Genomic DNA, 20,782 nt, shown 5'->3' with positions numbered 1-20,782 from the left:
CCATCTAGGGACGGCAGTTGTACTGACAGAATCTACAGATGAAAGGCAGCAGGTCAGCTCAGTTCTCCATGCCCGTCAGAACGCCCTGGAAAGAGCCCAAGCGATTCCAGCTCAGCAGCACAGAGACGTGGCCATTACAACTGCAGCCCCACTGTGCCTCCCAGAAGTAAAAATAAAGTCAAATACAGCACTTTCAAATCAAGGAGCCTTTCAGATGGGCCACCATTACATGTCCAGCATCGGCACACTTCCTTGCTACTGACCACCCCTTACCATGTCCCTCATGGTCTATCTCAGCTGCGTCTCATAAGACACTCATCAGACCAACCGCTGTTCCCTGGAATGAGAGGGGCCACACAGTCCCTGCCTGAAAAAAAAAATCTCAGGAAATGCTTCTCTGGTTGCCAGAGTAAACCTTGTGCCACACCAACAAGCCAGGAGCTGCTGGTGTAGGGACTGGACACCAGCACCAGCTCACCCTACCACCCCAGAGTGTACCTCACTACCTGTACTTAGACCTCAGCTACAAAAAAACGAGGACATTTGGGGTCCTTTGCTGGGGGGGGGGAGCGTTGTGGAAACTGGATGGGAAAGACAGGACCATGAGACCACTCACCTTCATCTCTAGACATCGTGATGCTGAAAGCCCAAAGGAGACACTGACAGGACCCCGGGGCCTGCATCAGATGTGGAGGCCCTGAGGGTCTGGTGTCTTACCTGGGGGAACCTTCTAATGGAGACACTACTGCTCAGCTCTCAACTCTTCACTTCCTGCTGTCTAGGAAAGCTGACCTGGGGGCAGAATCCACAAGGGACCACAGACAGGAGGCGAGGAGCCGCCAGCCAAAGTAGTGTGTGTTTGTCTTACTTTGTGGTTGTTGTTGTTTCTTTGTTTGTTTGTGGGTTTTTGTTTGTTTGTTTGAGACAGGGTTTCTCTGTGCAGCCCTGGCTATCCTGGAACTCACTCTGTAGACCAGGCTGGCCTCGAACTCAAAGATTCTCCTCCCTCTGCCTCCTGAGTGCTGGGATTAAAGGCGTGCGCCACCACTGCCTGGCAGGAGCTACAGTTTAAAAAAACAACCAGAAGACAAGCTCTGGTTTTCACACCAAATACTAGGAAATGAAAACAGAGAGGTGGTCTAGATGGTAAATGGGTTTCACCTCCAAACACACTGGATTTCAGGTGACACAGAAAAATTACCAGCAGGGTGGACAGGACTACAGACAGAGAGACTATAGTGAAGAGGAGTTGTTTAATTTTAAAGACATGGTTGTACTGTTGCTGGCATCCCTTCCTCCTCTTTTCACAAACAATGTGGCAAAAATACAGATAGGAAAGCAAAATAATGAGATACCAGGAATAAAAAGTATTGTATAAAGTACTAAGTCAAATATGATGGTACATGCCTGTAATGCCAGTATGCAGGAGACAGAGACTGGAGGATTGCTTCTAGTTCACATCTAGCCTGGACTATGTAACAACATCCTGCTCTTAAAAAAAAAAGGAATACTCCCAAATTATTTAATAAAAATTGATTCCCATGTCTAATAATACCAGAAACAGATTAAAGGAAACATTCATTGATTACAAGGGTGTAATAAACTAGCATCCTCATACAGGCCAAAGAACCCTTTAGAAAATGCTCTGGCCGTATGCATCCAGGCCCATAAAGTGTTAATAGCATGACCTATAATATTACCTGTGAGAATCTACCCTGAGGAAATATTCAAAAGGAAGCAATAGGTATATAATGAACAACCGAGGATGTTCACTACATGGGAATGCTTAATATCTGTAACAGCAAGAAATTGAAGACACCGTAAAGAAATTAAGATCATTATAGGCCCTTCATGTAATCACTGCATAGGCATTAAAATGTTAATTATGAAGACAGTGAAGTAACAGGGAAATCTGTTTTGCTCTCATTTGTCCTGATTTTAGGTGGGAAAGGAAGAGTACGATATGTGATTATGCAGACATTATGGTAAGCTCTGTGATAAGACAGTAGGGTTGGGGATACAGCTTTTCCCTTCATCTTTCAAATACACCATATTGCTTTGGAATAAAAATAAGGGAGATGTCAGATGGTCTGTCAGGGCAGTACCTTGGCTCCGTCAACACTGATGATTCGATAGCTGTTCCTGGTGACATCGTAGAAATAGGAAACAGTGACGGCCTGCTTGCTTGCGGGCACCCAGTTCTTCTTGGTGCTGGGGTCAATCTGGAAGACGTGCGCTCGGGTGGTGAAGATGGGCTGTTCTCTGCAACAGGACAGATGTGTGTGTGTGAATTAATGGAACCTGACCGAATGTATAATTCATGATTTCTAGGCCACCCACTGTCTCATACGATTTTAAATAGCTTTTCGGCAAAGATACATATGCATGAGAACAATTAAAATGAGGAGGAGGAGGAGGAAGAGAGAGATACCCAGCGAGGAGTTTCCGCAACCCACACTCCAATTGACTGCAGCTACCTCGAGCGAGCGGCTGGGCAACTGGCCTAATGAGCAGTGTGCTTAAAATGAAACTCTTTGTTGAGAGCTTTTACATCCCTGTCAAGGGTCCTATTTTTCGTTTGTTTGTTTCTCTGACATCCTATTGGTATTTCTGAGGCTGAGGGGGCACTTTGGAACTAATTCATTTTAGAAAATTTTTAACAAATTTATTTTGGGAGATTCTGGGTCAGCTTTAGGATTTTGCAACCCATTTGAAGCTTAATATTTCATCTGAGTGTTTCTCAAATCTGAGGGAGTGTTCTGAATGACTGAATTCTTTTACATCCTTGGAAGAAATGCCAGTTTACTTTCGAAACCAGTAAGGACTTTACTGGTTGGGGCCTTCGCGTTCTGTGTGGCTCTCCCTGTAGTTTTATGCTTTATCTGACCCTCTCCTCTCCAGTCTGACACGAAACTATTATCTTTGTCGTCCCACAACCCTGTGATCGTTTCTTGTGACTGCTAAAAAATAACTAACCAAGCTAACATGTTATCTATGTTTTTCCTGTTTAGTAAAGAATTAATCAGGCCCTGAAAACAGACACTCGTAACTAAGACAGATTTTAAAACTGTAACAGAATTCACTACACAGTCATACTTTGAAGTACCTACTTAACCACGTCACAAATAAATGAAACAGATTCATCACAAAATCTGCTTTTTGAAGAAAAGCTTTATAGGCAAACGATCTCCAAAATTATTTAAATGCTCAAAAACAAGACAAAATGAGGTGGGAGGGGGGTTGGGGTCACCAGCATGCAAAAATAATGTAAAAAAAAAAAACTATAGTAAACATTGATCAAAGATGCAAAATTAAATTCGAAGGTTTGATTTGGTTTAGTCAAATGAATCTTTAAAATCCCAACAATTTAGAAGAGATGATGAAGCTTGCGCAGTGGACACAGAAGTTCAAAGTCTGGAGTGCTATGCTTTCAGTGGGGAGGTGCTGGGCAGAGGGCTCTCTGGCCCTGACGCACAGCATCGGCCGAAGATGCATTATTGGAAACACAGCTCTCAAGGGAAAACTTTATTCTAGGAAAGCAATGTACTCTTTGAGCCTCATACAAGGGATGTCAGATAATATCATGGATATCAGCACAGTGTTAGAGGAACGAGGGAACTTCTGGAAGAGAACGGTGTGAATGTAATGCCAATAGGGCGGCTTCTAGAGCTGGTATCACAGAAGAGCGGCCTGAGGCTGGCACCCCTGTGCCTCTCTAGGCCCAGGGAGCAGGCATTTCCTTTAATGATCCTCAAGTTCCCTTGCTTCATCCCAACCCCACAGCCTTCCAGCGGCTAGGAGACAGCTGTAGAAACAAAAGGAAGATTCCCGCAGTAATGTTTCATTCACATCTGTCGTCAAGAGGCCAAGCTGTGTGGAGCACATACTCATGAATACGAGGTGGGGGAGTCTGCCGTCTGGATGTCCCAGCTGGGGCGCTCATCATCCAAATACAACACTATAAAGAAAAACACATTCTCAAGCAACGGTCTGCTTATGTGAGGGAAGGAGGCTGAACAGCTGTCACCACAGAGAATCTGGCGAGTTAAACTATACTGGATCTCTGCTGCCCTTTCCTACAACACTAAACAGCAGCCCAACAGGTCAGAGAGGAGCCCCTTTCAGGGACAGAGCCCAGGCTTTGAAGGAAGAAGGAAGGGCTTGGGGGTAAGCAGGCCACATGTGGACCCTTGTTTGCTAAACCTTCATGACGGCAATTATCCATGATTACTAAAATTACCAGCTCCTGGCATCCGACTCTCTAGTAAAAGGACTTCTACAACAAGAGTTCTAGATAACTGTTACCTTCTGAAAATCTGGGAGAGTGCTTTCCTTAGACACTACCCAAGGATTCAGGAAACAACAGAGGACGTGGTCCCCACAGCCAGCAACCCTCACCTAGAACGACACAGTTGACTGTGAGTGGCTCATCTACTCCTGAAAGGTCTCCTAGAGCCCTGGGGTCAACCGTGGGACCAAGAACGAGTCTGTGGATGCGAGGGATTGGGAGAGGGGGTGGAAGGGAGGCAGAGGTGCTCTGGGCGGAGGACGGGGCTCTGACCAGGGAGGAAGGGGGAGAAGGTAGGAGGCCTGCTGTGTTCCATATCGACTTTCTATGTGTACTCTGTGTCCTCAGAGCCGGCAGCAGTGAGGAAGTCAGACAGTCAATCAAAGTGGAGAGGGATGCAGGGAGAAGACTGGAAGGTAAGGTATAATGGCAGGGTTGGTACAGCCAAAACAGCCTGCTAGACATCTGCTTGGCATGATTTGTGAGCACTCAGACCGAAGGCCACCATCTCCAAACTGGCCTTCTCAGTCCTGGACTCTGAAAGCCTTGAGTTACCATCAGAACCTCAACTAGAAATACACAGAGGTGGGGAGGTCCGGTGGGCTCATCTGGACACCCCTGGTCACCACAGCCGGGCCTTCTACTGGAAGAGGCCGAGGAGGGGTACTGTTGGGACCCTCACCAGACCCATGCTGAGTGTTCACTGTACCCAAAACTGTGGCTCCACTGAGACCACAGAGCTGCATTCCTTGGCCCTGAGTTCCCAGCACACCCAGGTCGAGGTATGTGTAGTGGGGGATGGGGACAGACCTTCACATCCAGTCTAACTGAAGCTCTGTATCCAGAAAGCCACCTACAGGACTGGGATTTCCACATGAATAACCCAATCTGAGAGTACTGGGGAGTTTCAAGCTATTCTTCTGATATTCAAAAAGTCTAATGTTATTTCAAGTGGGGGAAAAAAAAAAGACCAGGATGAAAAGAACAGCCGGGCGCTGACATTTACCAACTGCTTAGCATTCTGCATATGGGATTCCTCATTTAGGATCACAATAATCTTGCAGAGAAAGTGCTGTACAGGTGGGGGAGACGGGCTCAGAATGGCCAAAAGACCTGCCTGGGTCACACAGTAGGTGGCGTATCTGGAAACTTCAACTCCCTCTTAACTACAAGAATAGTTAAGACAGTAGCTGTGGGCAGTATACAGCCTCCAGCATGGTTCCCAATGTACTCTCCTCCCCTTGCATGCAGGGAAGATGTCAATTGTTTTGGTCTTTGTTTGTGTGTTTGGGGCCCAGGGTTTTCTAGGCAGGGTCTCTGTTAGTGCCCACAGCCCTCCAATTGGTGATGCTCTTACCTCGACCTCCTGCACTGGGATTACAGGTTTGCACTTCAGTCTGACTCTCTCAACCAACAGAACGTAGCAAAGGTCATGGGTGGCCATGTGTGTGATTAAGTTATACAGAATTGTAACTTGTAACTCGCCCTCGCTGGCTTTCGGGAATATCAAGAGTCCCACATTGTAAAGCATTGAGAAGACTCAAGCCAGCAACCAGAGAAGAACTGAGGCCCTTGGTCCAATAGCCCCAGAGGATAGACCACTACCAACAACCATGTGAGTTCCAACCAGATCTTTCTATAATCAAGCCTTCATGTGAGACTTCAGCCCGGACCTGACCACGGCACACGACCCACTCAGACTCCTGCCCTACAGGAACACGGTTTGCTTAAGCTGCTGAATTTGTGGTTTATTACAGTGAGATAGATAATGAAGACCGTGTCCTTCACAGAAAGTTTACAAAACACCACACGGAGGGCAATATCCTCATCAGATCCTCCTAACAGCTGTGCGTGGACAGTGTTAGCCGCAGAGAGCTCAGGGTCGCAAGGTGATGCCAAGCAACAAAAAGAGCAGAATTGGAGTACTTTCAATTCAGAGAAAGGGACCCCAACTTCGAAGGCTAATTTAGCCTCACCTGAGAAAGGACAGGTGCTGTATCTAGGACATCACTGTCAGGTCCTATGTGTGTGCAAATCAGAATAAGGAGAGTCAACAGAATCAGAACTTGCCAACCCACGAGGCTGCAGATCCCTCCCAGCAGGGACCAGTGCAGATCAGAGAGCAGAAACCACCTTCAGATCCAGTTTCATCCCCCTTTCTTTGGTGTTCAGTGCTCAGGGAGTCTATTTGAACCGCTCCTATCCCTTCTCCACAGCTTTAAATAGAAAGCAGATGTTTCCGGATGGCAAAATGCTTCTTCAGGCAGACAATATAACCTACAGTTCCCTTGCATAGTCTTTTAAAAGCTGAATAAACACCAATTGCTGCTCATTGAGCACATTTTGGAACCTGACAGTAATTGTCCCTAAGAATAATTAGATGCTCTGTGCAACATATGTACGTTTGGAACACGAAAACCCTCGGCAGAGCCGACGCTTCGGCTTTGAACGATTTCTGGCTCCGCGTGAAGTGCCTCTGCAAAAGGACTGGCAGGACTACTTCCCCCCCCCCCTTTTTTTTTGCAGAAAAGAAAGAAAAATGAGGTTTTAACTTGTCATAATCTTTCACTTGCTCAGTGCCAGGCTGTTTTCTGACAGGAATCTATGAAGCCTCGTGATTTTTATTTTCCTACTTCTATTCGATTTGAATTGCAAAAAGTGATTCAGAAATTATTTCTGCAGCTATTTAAACATTTCCAAGTCTCATAGCGTTCCCGACTTTGTCTTGACTCTTGAGCTCCTTCAAATAAACATCCACACAGTACCTCGATGGTGAGGTCCTCCTGGCCAGCACCACAGGCTTCTCTGCTCTACCCCTCACAGGGCCAGCTCCAAACACTGGGAATATTCACAGGCTCCAGGTCACCTGCCTTGCTCTGCCCTGTCGCCAAACTGACTTCTGCTGTTCTCGTGTGTGTGTGTGTGTGTGTGTGTGTGTATGTGTGTGTGTGTGTGTGTGTACATGTGTGTACATATTGCTTTGAAGGACAACCTCAGGGGTCATTCCTCTGGTACCTCTTACCTTTTATTTGACACAAGGGTCTCTCATTGGCCTGGAACTTCACCCCATAGGCCAGGCTAGCTAGCCAGCCAGCTCTAGCCTCTGCCTGTTCCTGCCCCCCCCCCCACACCATTACTGGACTTACAGGAGCATGCCACCAAGCCTGGCTTTTTACATTGGTTATGGGGCATCTAAATTCAGGTCCTTGCACTTATGAAGCAAGCAAGCCATCCCCCTGGGCCTTCTGCTGTTTTCCTTGAGGACTTCTGTTGTTTGGGAAAACTAGGGATCATACCCAGGGCCTCACACACGCTAGGCAGGCATTCTGCAACTAAAATGCCCTCTTTCCAGGAGTTCTGAAATCTATACTTTCTTATATCCATACCAACAGCCAGGGCCATTTCTGGATGTAAAATCTCCGCTCTCCACTAGCCAGAAGAGTCAAATCCTACCATAGCATCTCACGAGGTCTGACGTGTAATCCATTTTGATTTTGTTTGTTTTGTTTTCATAGTGCCTGAGACCTTGTAAATGCCGGGCAATCCTCCATTACCATGTTACACTCAGAGCCCTCTCTCAGGATACAAGCAAGAACCAGAAGCATTGCTCACCTGGCCCCTGGCCAGCATTCCAGATGGCTAACAGGCCCCTTGCCTGCGAGGCCAAATACCCCGAGACCAGACAGATACGAGAGAGAAAAGTGAGGATGCAGACAGAAAGTCTCACATATTCTCTCAAGCAGAAAATCTAATTCACAAGCACATTGGGGTTCTACTCTCATACAAATCCAAATAGTAGGTTACCACTATTGCAGAAATGACTGCACATATGAATAGTAAAATTTAGTAAGGTGATGAGGTATAAAATCACTAATTAAAAACAAACCAATGTGTACAAATTATGATAAATTATGTACAAATTAGACAGAAATTATGATTTTTTTTTAAAAAAAGTTCTATTCACAATAGCAACCAAAAAAAACAGTGTCTAGGGATCTATTTAAGAAGTATGCAAAATATATTTTAAAAAATTTCCAAGGTACATGGAAGAAAACATTAATAAATATGACATACCCCATTCTTACATAAGACAATCAATATGAAGATGTTAATTGCCTCTAAATTAATATGTAAGTAATATAATGAAAATATCAGCAGAATTATTTTTAGAACTGGACAAGATCATTTATATAGAAAACTCACTATGTGAACAAAGTCCAAAAAAAACAAAAAATCTGAAAATGAAGAGCAATGGGAGATATTTAGCTATATCAGATATTGAAATATATTATTATAAAATTAACAACAAACAAAAAGGGAAGTGTTAGCAAATATGCAGATACATTCATAGAAGAGAACAAAATCTATAAATAGAAGACTCAGGAACTGTGTGCATGGTACAGGCAGTTCTGCCCATTTTCAGGGACAAAGAATTATTCCACACTTGTTCCAAAAATGCACAACTATGCAGGGGACTTGAACCTACCAGGCTTGACTCAGAAATCCATCTCCCTTGCTCCGTCTGAGCCCCTTCAAGTGGACCACAGCTGCCTCACTGTGTTAAATTATTTTTACACATCGCCAGATGCTAATTATCACACCTGATAAAATCAGAGACCTCAGAGTGAAAGCATTTGCCATAAATCCTCCCAGTTCACTGACAGGGAATTTCCCCTTTAAGGTCACATTTACACCAGAGAGCTGAAGAGACAAGTGCCCCCAATGAACGATGACAGGCTTGATTAATGATGCTACTTATTCCTTGGAGTGTCTGGCAGTTTTTAAAGAGCATTCAGCACACATTCTCCTGTTGTGATGTGGGTCTAATTAAGTTCCATAGGCCAAGGCTGCCCCAGGGAGGACATCTGATCCGTTCTCATGTGCTTGGGATCTGGAGAGACAGTAGTAGAGAAATGAACCAGGAAAGCAAATGTATCCATGGGCGGAAGTGAAGCTTCTCTCTGAGGAAGCAAGGTAGTGAAGAGCTTATAGGGGAGGTGAGAAGGTGAGCGTAGGGTGAGGCCACGCATCACAAGGCTGCAATGCCATTCCCTGTTCAAACAGCCCCTCTCCACACCGGCACAGACAACCCTCTCCCACCTCCACATACCCTCCCTCACTCCTGGACAGAGGTGAGCGTCTCATTTGCTAGGACCGCTGGGCATTCACAGGAAGGGCTATCAAGAGATGGGCCCAAGGACAGGACACAGCCAGCTGTGGATCCTGAACACCAAGCTAAGGAAATCAGTCTTCATCTCAAGGCCAGCATCTGTCAACTGTGCTCCACAGAAAATTTATATCAAAGCCATTTTCTATTCCAAATGCATTCCAAAAAATACATATGTAGGAAAAATGTTAAATGCATTTAGATATCTGTTCCCATAATTATGCAATTACACTTTTAAGAAGTGGCATTCTCAACCCAATACTGCTAGGAAATAACATGGATGCTACATGATACATATCTGTCAAGTGAGCTACACACAGTGTATAAGGTGCACTTACAGACTACTCTAGGCATGCACGGACATTCTATTCACTATATGCCATCCATAGAAAGTATCTTAGAATTTCAGTACGACTCATTTTATTCTGTAGAAAGCATATTGAGTATCTAAACTATTGTATTAAAAAAAAAAACCCTCATCCCAGGGCTGAGGCTATGACTGAATTGATGGAGTGCTTGCCTAGCATCTACGAAGTCCTGGATCAATCCCTAGCACTGACTAAGATAGGTATGATTGGCACATGGCCATGACTGCAGTATTCGGGCAGTGGAGGCAGGAGGATCAGAAATTCTAGGTCATCCTTTGGCTACGTAGTGAATCTGAGGCCAATCAGGGCTACATGAGACCCTGTCTGAAAAAAATAAAATCATGGTGAGTAGAACAAGTTTTGAATAAAAAAATCAGAATTTTACACTTCTCAAACTGTGAACCCCACAGCCAAGAATTGGAAAACATCCAAGTAATGATTTCTGGGAAAGCAGGTGGTGAATTGCCAGGCTCACGACGCTTAATGATCTCTGGGACAGCCTAATTCAAGAGAGGGACAAATCCTGCTGAAGGAACAGTGTGTGTGCTTCCTCTTGCTACAACACATCTGTGCACACAGATTTCCATATTAGACCACAACAGAGCACAGTACAGCCGACTTCATGCTACACAAGGCTGTGACTTGGCAACACCATTTCTAATCTTAAGCAGGGAGGATTTTTTTTTTTAAAGACTGGGGAAATAATGTTCTCAGTTTTAAATGTTGAGGGATCTTATATTCACCTATAATAAAAAATACATGAGATGTTTGACTAAGCACTCTGTCTTAATAAACTAGAATTTTCTTTGATGTTTCACCCTGATACTGTTAAGACGTGTTATAAAGAAGTGTGACTAATCAGTAGCAATGAATCTATTGTGAGATCGTATCTTGCTGCCTCCTCCCCACTTTACCGTGGAGGATGTCAAGTTTTATGATCTATTGCTCTCCCGTTAATATACCAAGATGGGTCGGGTACGGTGATGCATGCCTGGAACCCACACTGGCAGCCGAGCAAGATCACCTCAAGTTGGAGACCAGCCTTGTCTACACAGCAAGTTTCAAGCGAGCCAGAGCTATACGGTAGGACTCTGCCTCAAAACAATGCCTAACCAATAAAATTAAATTAAAATTTGAAAATGAAAACTGCTATTTCATGGTAACTAGAAAATGCTGCATTTAGAGCAAAGAAGTAACACAGTCCGGAAATGCAATGCAGAGGGGTGTCTGCAGTGCAGAGGGGTGTCTGCAGTGCAGAGGGGTGTCTGCAGTGCAGAGGGGTGTCTGGCACCTGCATTGAGAACGAACGGAAGGAAGGGACTAAAAGCTGCTTCTGGGGCACCACTGTACAACCCTCTCGGAGCAGAGAGGCGAATGCCTGGTCACGAGCAATGAGGATGGGCCACCAGGAACAGGCCACTGAGACTTCAAAAGTGGCATTAGGAGAATGTCGGGTTTCCAGTCCAACAGGTACACAACTGAGAAGTCACCGTGCATCCTAACTGATCAAGCGATAACCTGAGCTTTAGCTCTGTCACAAGGGTCCGTCACCGCTTCACACTGTCCCTGCGTCACAAAGGCCACAGCAAACCACGGCTCGCTAACTGGACAGAGAGTCACAACTCCCCAGAGCAGAAACCCAGTGCTAACCAGGGCAGGAAAATCTGCACTGCAGCGGATGAACTGCTGAAGTCTCACTATGGACAAGTCTGCGGGTTAAACACTGTGGGGACTAGAACAGAGTTGTATATGGTTGGTAGTGAGTGATGTTTTGGGGTGTTGAGTTGAGAAGGATGGAGTTGTAATGGTTAATCTTCACTGTCAATTTGACTGGATTTGAAGTCCCCATAGGAGAAACGCCCCTTGAGCATACCCGTGAGGGGGTCTCTACAGAGAATATCCACATTGAGTGCTGGCGACACCATCCCAAAGACTAGGGTCTCAGGCTGAATACAAAAGAAAAGGGGGAGCAAGCTGAGCACCCCTCCCTGCTCCTTGCTTCCTGACTGTGGACACAATGTGGCCAGCCACTCCATGTTCTTGCCACTTGCCACGCCACACTGGGGTCCGTATCTTTTTCCAACCGTAGACATAAAGGAAGCCTTCCTTCCTTTAGACACGTTTGTTACCCCATGAGAAAAGTAGTGAACACAGGGTACCTCTACTCGTTTTACTGTTTACTTTCTGGAGCCTCACCACGTTCTGATGGAAGATCAAAGAAAAACCCAAGACTCTTCTGGCAGGTCGAGAGGAAAGTAGCCTTTAAAAACACCAGCAGTGTTCTGTTCCAATAAGGTTTGCCTCGGGAGAAACCAACGTGCTAGGAGCATTATCAGAGCCTAAATGACCCGGGAGACTGGGGATGCCCAACTCCAGACCCCTCAGCTGTTTAGTCGTACCTGCCGCAGTGGGGCTGCTGGACCACCAAGACTACGAATCCATCATGAGACTGTTAGGACCCTCTCCCCAACACAGCATACCAACGCACTGCTGAAGACCGACTCACTGCAGTCCCTATACCTATACGCCATGTCTATCTTTCAATAAAAAATTACATGGAAGGAATATTGGAATAATCAGATCAGGAGTTTTCAAAACTGTGATTAATACATTTAAAAGGTTTGATGGGAAAAGTTGACAACAGGTAAAAACAGATGGTAGTTACTGTGAGCAGGGAGAGGGAGAGTCTAAGCAGGAATATTGAAGATTAAACCACCACAGGGGCCAGCAATGGTTCAGTGGGTGACGACTGTGTTAGTCTAACAACCCAAGTATCATTACCAGAATCTGAGTAAAGGCGGAGGTAGAGAACCAACTCCACAAGATTGTCCTTTGACCTCCATATGTATGTGGCGGCAAGTGGGTGCCCACAGACATGCACCACACGCAAATTGATGATGATGATGATGGTGGTGGTGGTGGTGATGATGATGGTGGTGGTGATGATGATGGTGGTGGTGATTATAATGGTGGTGGTGGTGGTGGTGGTGGTGGTGGTGGTGATGATGGTGGTGGTGGTGGTGGTGGTGGTGGTGATGATGGTGGTGGTGGTGGTGATGATGGTTGGTGGTGGTGATGGTGGTGGTGATGATGGTGGTGGTGATGATGGTGGTGGTGATGATAATAGTGATGGTGGTGGTGGTGGTGATGATGGTGGTGGTGGTGGTGGTGATGATGATGGTGGTGGTGGTGGTGGTGGTGATGATGATGGTTGGTGGTGGTGATGATGATGATGGTGATGGTGGTGATGATGGAAACAAACTGAAGGGCTGAGGATAGTATCTCCAAGCTTAAGGTATGACAATGGAAACTTTCAAAGCTGAAAAGCACAGCGTAAGAGTGGGGACCCCCCAATACAAGAACTGAGGGAAAATATTAAAGGTATAACATGAATAATAGGACTACTAGAAGAAGAAAGAAATGAAGTACCATTTAAAGCAACAATGACAGAAAATTTCACCCAAGTTAATGTTAGACACCAAACCACAGATCCAGGACACCAAAGAACAACAAATTAAGGGCTAAATGAAACCATAAGCTCTAGTTTGGTTTTCTGTTGATGTGATAAAACACTGAGCAAAAATAACTTGGGGGAAGGGAGGGCTTATCTGGCTTACAGGTTACCGTCTATCGCTGAAGGACAGGAACTCAAGGCAGGAACTAGGAGCAGAGACTGAAACAGAGACCATGGGGGGATGCTGCGTGCTGGCTTGTCCTTACGGCTTGCTCAGCTTCCTTCCTTCCTTCCTTCCTTCCTTCCTTCCTTCCTTCCTTCCTTCCTTCCTTTCTTTTTTTTTTTTTTTATTTTGGTTTGGTTTTTGAGATGGGGTTTCTCTGTGTAGCCCTGGCTGTCCTGGAACTCACTTTGTAGACCAGGCTGTCCTCGAACTCGGAGATCCTGTTGGGATTAAAAGCTTGTGCCGCCACCACCTGGCTTTCAGCTTGTTTTCTTATACAACCAAAGACCTGCCTAGGGGTGGCACTTCCCAGTGAGCTGGGCCCTCCCACGTCAACCATCAATCAGTAAAACGTCCCACAGGCATGCCCACAGCTGATCTGATGGAGGCGGTTGGTCAATTGCTGTTCTCTCTTCCCAAGTGAATATACAGTTAGTGCCAGGTTGACAAAAAAAATGAACCAGAGCATCATTCCAATAGTTACCACATTAAAACTTCAGAAAATGAGAAATAAAACCTTAAAAAGAAGCCGGTGGGAGAGGAATGGCCTACCTTACCAATAAGGGACGAAATATGAAAAAACATCTGACCTTGCTTCACATACCATGCAAGCAAGACTAGAGTGGGGTGCAGTGTTTAATGTGTTGAGGGAGAAAAGACACAAGTCTGGAATCCTGTACTCTGCAAAATTATCCTCTGGGGGTGAAGGAGAAATAAAGAATCTCGGCTAAAGATTGATGGAGTTCCTTGACAATCAATGTGCCTTTCAAGAAACATTAAAGGGAGCTGGGAAAAAGAAACAGGATTATGTCAGAAACTGAGATGTACAAAAAGAGACAGGCGTGATAAGTGAAAGGGAAAATCACACTGTCCCTTTGCTCAGCTGCCTTAGACAGATAACAGGGCGTTCAGACGGGAGTATGTGCAACGTGCCTTACTGGGCCTGCATACACTCACTCTTATATGTAAGTGTGACAGGAGACAGTGTACACTGCTGTGCATACAATGCTCACACTCATATGTAAGTGTGACAGCAGACAGTGTATCTTGCTGTGCATGCATGTGCTCACACTCTTATATGTAAGTGTGAAAACAACAGTGTATCTTGCTGTGCATGCATGTGCTCACACTCATATGTAAGTGTGACAGGAGACCGGGATGGTGGGGGTGGGGAGGACACAAGAGCAGCGCAGAGAATCAAGTAAAAATTAACATATCTGATAGACATTCATTCAATTGTATCACCAATCACCTTAAATGTCAATGTTTCAAATTCATCAGTTGAAAGATCAGACTAGATATTTTTAAAAAACCCAAATATATGTTATCAACAAGAACTCCACTTTACATATAAATGCTAAAAATAGATTAAAAGTGAAAACAGGAAGATACGTCATACTCCTAACTCATCAATAGATAGAGAGGCTAGCTAGACTAAGTTCACACAGGGCAGATATAGAAGCACTAAAGGTTATCAAGGTTAAAAGGGGCCTTACTCTTGAGGGTCACTACTCAAAGAAGATGGGGAGTGCCTGATGGGTGTGCACCTCCCACAGTGCACAATCACGTGAGACAAGCCGAGAGAGCTCAGGGCAAGGCAAACAAAGCCACCAGTGCTGGGGACTCTGACAACCCCCAGGACAAACGGACAGATCCAGAAGGCAAAGGCATCAGTAAGGACACGGCTGGACCTAATATCACCATCCATCAGCTGGAAAAGATCGATAGCCATAGCTTGCTTCATGAAAACACAAGATTACACACAGCCCAGCTCGCAGGGAGTATTCACCTAGACAAGACTACATTCTGGGCCACAAAACATATCTTAACAAATTTAAAAGAATAAAAGTCGCATAATGTCTAATGTTCTTAAGAGTGGAACTGAATTAGAAATTAATTGTATACACTGATGACATGACCACCCCACGGTATGGTTAAGGGGAAGATTTTTATTATATATGAGAGAGAGAGAGAGAGAGAGAGAGAGAGAGAGAGAGAGAGAGAGAGAACAGCCAGAGGCAGCTGAAAGAGTTCATAGTAACGAGGGGAAGCAGTAGACTGAACGTGGCCAGCAGACTGGACCTGGCGAGGGCTATCCACAGGAGTGGGGAGAGTAGCAGGGGCAGAGAATAGAGAGAAGGTAGCGAGACAGGAGCGGAGTAAAGGAGGGAGGGAGGGGAGAGAGAATATGAATGAATATAAATAGCAGGGTTATAAGGAGAATGAGTAGCTGGGGGGAGGGAAGCCCGTGAGCTGGAGGAAGCTTAGGGTAGAGGAGGAGGTGAGAAGAGCCAGGATGCTAATGTGAACTTTGAAATGTGTAACAGGTCCTTGTGATACTGAAGGAGCCTGGAGGCCAGCAGGAGCTTTGGTGTGCTAATAGACACAGGTAGACATTTGTCCCTTCTTCCAGGGACAAGTGAAATGACTCCTCTCAGTAGAGGGGAACCAGCTTCACAAGTTCCTGAGGGATTCTGGCTTTTCTCTAACCACCAAAAGTCCTCTTGGTCCAGGTTGAGCCCATTTCTGGATACCTGGACTGCCTTTTGGAGTCCGGGGAATCAGCGTCTCCTTTGGACCTGACATTAATAACAGGGTGGATGTATTAGTTTTTCTGTTGTGGAGTTAAAACACTGATCAAAACCAACCTGGGAGGGAAAGGGTTTATTATACATGATAACCAAGTGAAACGCCCTAGATATATAAGGCAGGTTCACTACTTGAAAATCAATTAATATACTCCACCAAATCAATAAGATAGTGAAGGAAAATCACATTATCATATCAGTAAAGAAAAAGTGTTTGACAAAATCTAATGCTCATTCACGTAGAAGAAGAACTACGGCCAATCAGCGATGACCAGGGAGGACTTTCTCAACTTTGCAAGGAAGGGACAGTTACAGAAAACTTGGCAACCAGCGGAACAGTCAGTGGTGAGAAACTCAGAAGTTTTCTATTTTTTCTTTCTTTTTCAGCACCGTGCTGAAAGCCCTATCAACTGCAGTAAGTCAAGAAAAGGAACGAAGGTATGCAAACTAGGAAGAAATAGATAGAAGTTTCTTTGCTCACAGATAGCATCAAAGTCTTGTAGAAAATTCACAAGAATAGACTTCTGGAATGAGTAGGTAATGACAGTACGTAGGTCTAAACTGAACTAAACAAGTAGATAATCCACAACACTCTGGTAAGAAATAGCAAAGGACTAGGTGAAGAGACCCTGTATTGGTTCTATTGTTGAGATGGCTTAGTCCTGAGGAGAGACCCAGTGCCTGGATCACACAGTGGACAGCATCATGGTAGGAACACACGTGAAAGAAGACCATGAGGAAGGAAGTGGGCAGGGTTGGAGGAGACAGGCTTGCTCTTTTTTTTTTTTTTTTTTTTTTTTTTCCAAGACAGGGTTTCTCTGTGTAGTTTTGCACCTCTCCTGGAACTCGCTTTGTAGACCAGGCTGGCCTCAAACTCACAGAGATCTGCCTGCCTCTACCTCCCGAGTGCTGGGATTAAAGGTGTGCGCCGCTGCTGCTGCTGCTGCTGCTGCTGCTGCTGCTGCTGCTGCTGCTGCTGCCGCCGCCGCCGCCGCCGCCGCCGCCGCCGCCGCCGCCGCCGCCGCCGCCGCCGCCGCCACCACCACCCGGCCAGGCTTGCTCTCTTATAACTAACATCCCCCATGTGGCATCAACCCTTTCTGATGGAGTGCCTCCAATGGCCACATGCCCTCCAATGGCCATGTCCCCACCAATGACCATGTCTACCACTGCCTATATCACAACATGGACCGTGTCCAAACTGTGGCAGAGATATATTCCATATTCATGGACAAGAAGAGTCAATAGTGTCAAGACGTCAGTTCATCACAACTTTACCAATAGATTCAGTGCAACCCTGTCAAGATGCCAGCAAGTTATTTTGTAGATACTGAGAAATTGAACAGGTACTGAAATAAAGAGGCAAAGACTCTTGGCATCTCTAAGAATTACTAGAGGCTGGGGGTGCAGTTCAGTAGTGGAGTGCTTGCCTAGCATTCGGGAGGCTCCTAGTTCAATTCCCACCCCACCCCAAGAGTAAAGTCAGAGGGGAGAAAGGGAGGGAGGGAGGGAGAAAGAGAGGAAGAGAGAGAGTGACTTATTACACAGAATAACCAAGACCATGTGAAATTTGAAAAATAAGTAAATAAAAGAGATCAATCTAACAGGATCCAGAATCCCAGAAATAGTCCCCCATAAATCCCACATAAATATCAACAGGTCCTTGGCAAGGGGCAAAAGGCACTAAGATGGGTCAAAGATAATCTTTTCAACAATGCTGCCACAACAACTGTACATTCAGATGTGGGAAACAATTCAGACCTAGATCTTACACCAGTCTCAAAAATGAACTAAACGTGATCACAGACACGTTTAGTGTAAAACACAAGACCATAAAATCCCCTAGATTAAGATAACATAGAAGAAAATGTAGATAACTATAGGTACGGTGATGACTACAAAATACAACACCAAAACCTCAGTTTATGAAAGAAATAACTAATGAGCTGTGTTTCATTAAAATTTAAACCTTTTAGCCAGACATGGTGGTATATGTCTGTAATTTTAACACATGGAGGCCTGGGCAGGAGGCTGTATTACAGAAAGATCTTAAAAAATTCTAAAACTTTTCCTACATAAAAGACTGCGTTTAGCAAAATGAAAACACTTCCAAGAGGCACGTGTGAGAAAGGATTGTTATAAAAAATATACAGAGGATGCTTACAACTCAACAATAAAAGCATAGACCTAACTGAAACCAAACAGGACAGGTGATGAGACCCTCTTTCTTTCATCCATGTAGAAGGCAGAGGAAGAAGAAAATTGCTTGAGCTCAGGAATTTCAGGACAGACTGGACATCACAGTGTGACCTCCACACACCTAACACAGAATACCTAACATCTGGTGATGTTCAGGATGCATCGGTGAGAAGAATAGACTGGACATCACAGTGTGACCTCCACACACCTAACACAGAATACCTAACATCTGGTGATGTTCAGGATGCATTGGTGAGAAGGACAGATAGTTGATGTCTATCAGGCCATTCTGTTCTGCATAAAAAAAATACCATAGACTGAACAATTTCAAAAAACATAAAATTGTGCTCACTGCAGCAGCACATATACTAAAAATTGGAACAATACAGAGAAGATTAGCCTGGCTCTTGGCAAGGACGGCATGCAAATTTGTGAAGTGTTCCATGTATTTAAATGGGAAAAAAAAATCCAGAAAATTATCTCTCGCAGCTTTAAAGGTCAGGGTAGCCAAGGTCCGAGGCAGGCTTATTGTCTGCTGAGGGTCCAATACCTGACTCCAAGGTGCACCGAATACCAGTGGAAGAAGAGAACAAGGGCAAATTCCCTCCCCACGAGCTCTTTTCCAAGGGTTCTTATCCACTCACGAAAGCACGGCCTTCGTGACCTAATCATGTCCGAAAGCCAAACCTAACCCACAATACTGTTGCATTAGGGTGATATTTCAACAAGACATAAATATTCAAATCACAGCAGCCAGCAAACAGACCTATAAAAGGGCAGTCAACATCCTATGTCATCATTTGCAAATGAAAACAATATACCATGACTTACTTATTAGGGTAACCCAAATCCCAAAGACCAATAACATCAAATTCCGGCGAGGATGTGGACCACCTGAAACCATCATCCACTGCTGGTAAAAATGCAGCTCATTTGAAAAACAGCTTTGCTGAACATTCTTTTAACCTATGTACCAGTAACCGTACAGAGGGAGTAGATGTCTGGAGCAGAACTGTATTTGCTGGACAGGTCAGGCATGCGTTTGTGCACATGAACTCACAGTGGTTACGGATACATGCACGAGATTGTCACATGATCAAACCAGCCAAAATCCCACCATGGATTGTGGGGGGAGGTGGGCTCCTGAAGTCCCATCCTTATGAGATTTTGGTGCTTGGTGGCCACTGGAAGAATGATAGTACGTTTTCTTTGGGGTAACTGATGCTCCAGCAGATGGTCTACCACCCCTGGACATTCAAATAGGACTAAATGGACTCCGTGATTATGGGGGCAGGACTAGATAAAAGAAAATTTAAAAATAAGAAAAGATTAGCCATGACAGCATGTATAAAAATGCCTTTTTGGTATGAAGGGCAAGCTGCTAAGGGAATACTGTAATACGTTAATTACAGCCAGAAGACACACTGCACAGAATCCCTTTTCCCTCAGACAGCTGAACCAGCCCAAAGAACCTGTAATAGCCCCCTCTCCCTATGATCATCACAAGTTAAACAAAGAAATCCTCAAGAGGAATAACAGTGTGCTTTCATAATTTAATTTTTTTTTCTAAGTTTAAAAATGCAGAATTCTGGGGCTTTTTTCTTTGACTGCCAAATTAGTGGGACTAGTCTTGGCTGTTTAATGAGTCCTCTGTACCTGTTAGGGTCCCGGGCAGCAGCTGCAGAGTGCAGTCTAGTCCCACTTCTAGAAGACAGCCCTTGCGGGGAGTGGCGACCACCTTGACTTCCGGCTGGGGCGGGGGGATGTTATTTTTGTTTTCTGAGGAATCACACTTGTTTAAAATTAGAATGTATGGTGTGAAGAGGCTGGCAACTCGCCAAGTCAATTACAAAAAGTGTAAAAAACACAGAGGCAAAGGTGCAGGCGTGCCTCAGGAACGCTTACGATGGTTTTATTTCCGCTAACACTTGGTCTCTCTGGCAAATGCTTATTTTGTGTGTGTGTGTGTGTGTGTGTGTGTGTGTGTGTGTGTGTACGTGTGCGTGCTCCAATAAAGCTTTGTTCACGAAATAAACCACAAGAATAGAGTTGGCACACTTGGTAGATTAAAAATACAGGATTTCTGGCTACATTTACATTGTAGGTAAACAGTGAATATTTTTTAAACTTTTTATTGAGGTATAATAAATTCAGATGCCATCAAATCCACTCCTTTGAAGTCCAGACTTCGGTGGCCTTCACGGGAACTGGCCAGCATCTCTCCAGACTCAGGGCAACTCTGAGCCCATCTTCACCAGCAGCCCTGTGGCAACGCGGCTCTGCCCTCTGACTACGGAACTGCCTGCTGAGGCCGTTTCGTATACACGGTGTGAAGTACATTACGTCGGACACTGTCACGTGCCGTGGGAGCTCACCGAGAGGCCGTCTCGGCACGTGTGGTCCTCTCCCTGCCTGTGCTCTTCAGAACCAAGCAGATCTGTCTCAATGTGTCCTCTAAGGCTCCTTATCTGGGGACAGGCTGCCAAACCCCCAAT

General features: G+C 45.1%; 1 protein-coding gene and 1 non-coding gene across 3 annotated transcripts in view; one reads left to right on the top strand and one right to left on the bottom strand.

Moving 5' to 3' along the window:
- The window catches only part of Homer2 (homer scaffold protein 2), a 97,969-nt gene that overhangs the window by 41,733 nt on the left and 35,454 nt on the right, over positions 1–20,782 (bottom strand). For both annotated transcript variants that reach the window (XM_028873797.2, XM_028873799.2), the window contains exon 2: positions 2,106–2,262. In XM_028873797.2, coding sequence (XP_028729630.1) covers positions 2,106–2,262 — 157 coding nt within the window. The remainder of the gene's footprint in view (positions 1–2,105; positions 2,263–20,782) is intronic.
- LOC114696244 lies at positions 18,632–18,738 on the top strand. The gene has a single exon (XR_003734970.1). It is a non-coding gene; the product is annotated as a U6 spliceosomal RNA (small nuclear RNA).

The sequence above is a fragment of the Peromyscus leucopus genome, chromosome 1 (assembly GCF_004664715.2).
Source record: "Peromyscus leucopus breed LL Stock chromosome 1, UCI_PerLeu_2.1, whole genome shotgun sequence".
In the NCBI taxonomy this organism is placed as follows: domain Eukaryota; kingdom Metazoa; phylum Chordata; class Mammalia; order Rodentia; family Cricetidae; genus Peromyscus; species Peromyscus leucopus.
The sequence above is the reverse complement of the archived record's forward strand: the minus strand, read 5'-3'. Positions and strand labels throughout refer to the sequence as shown.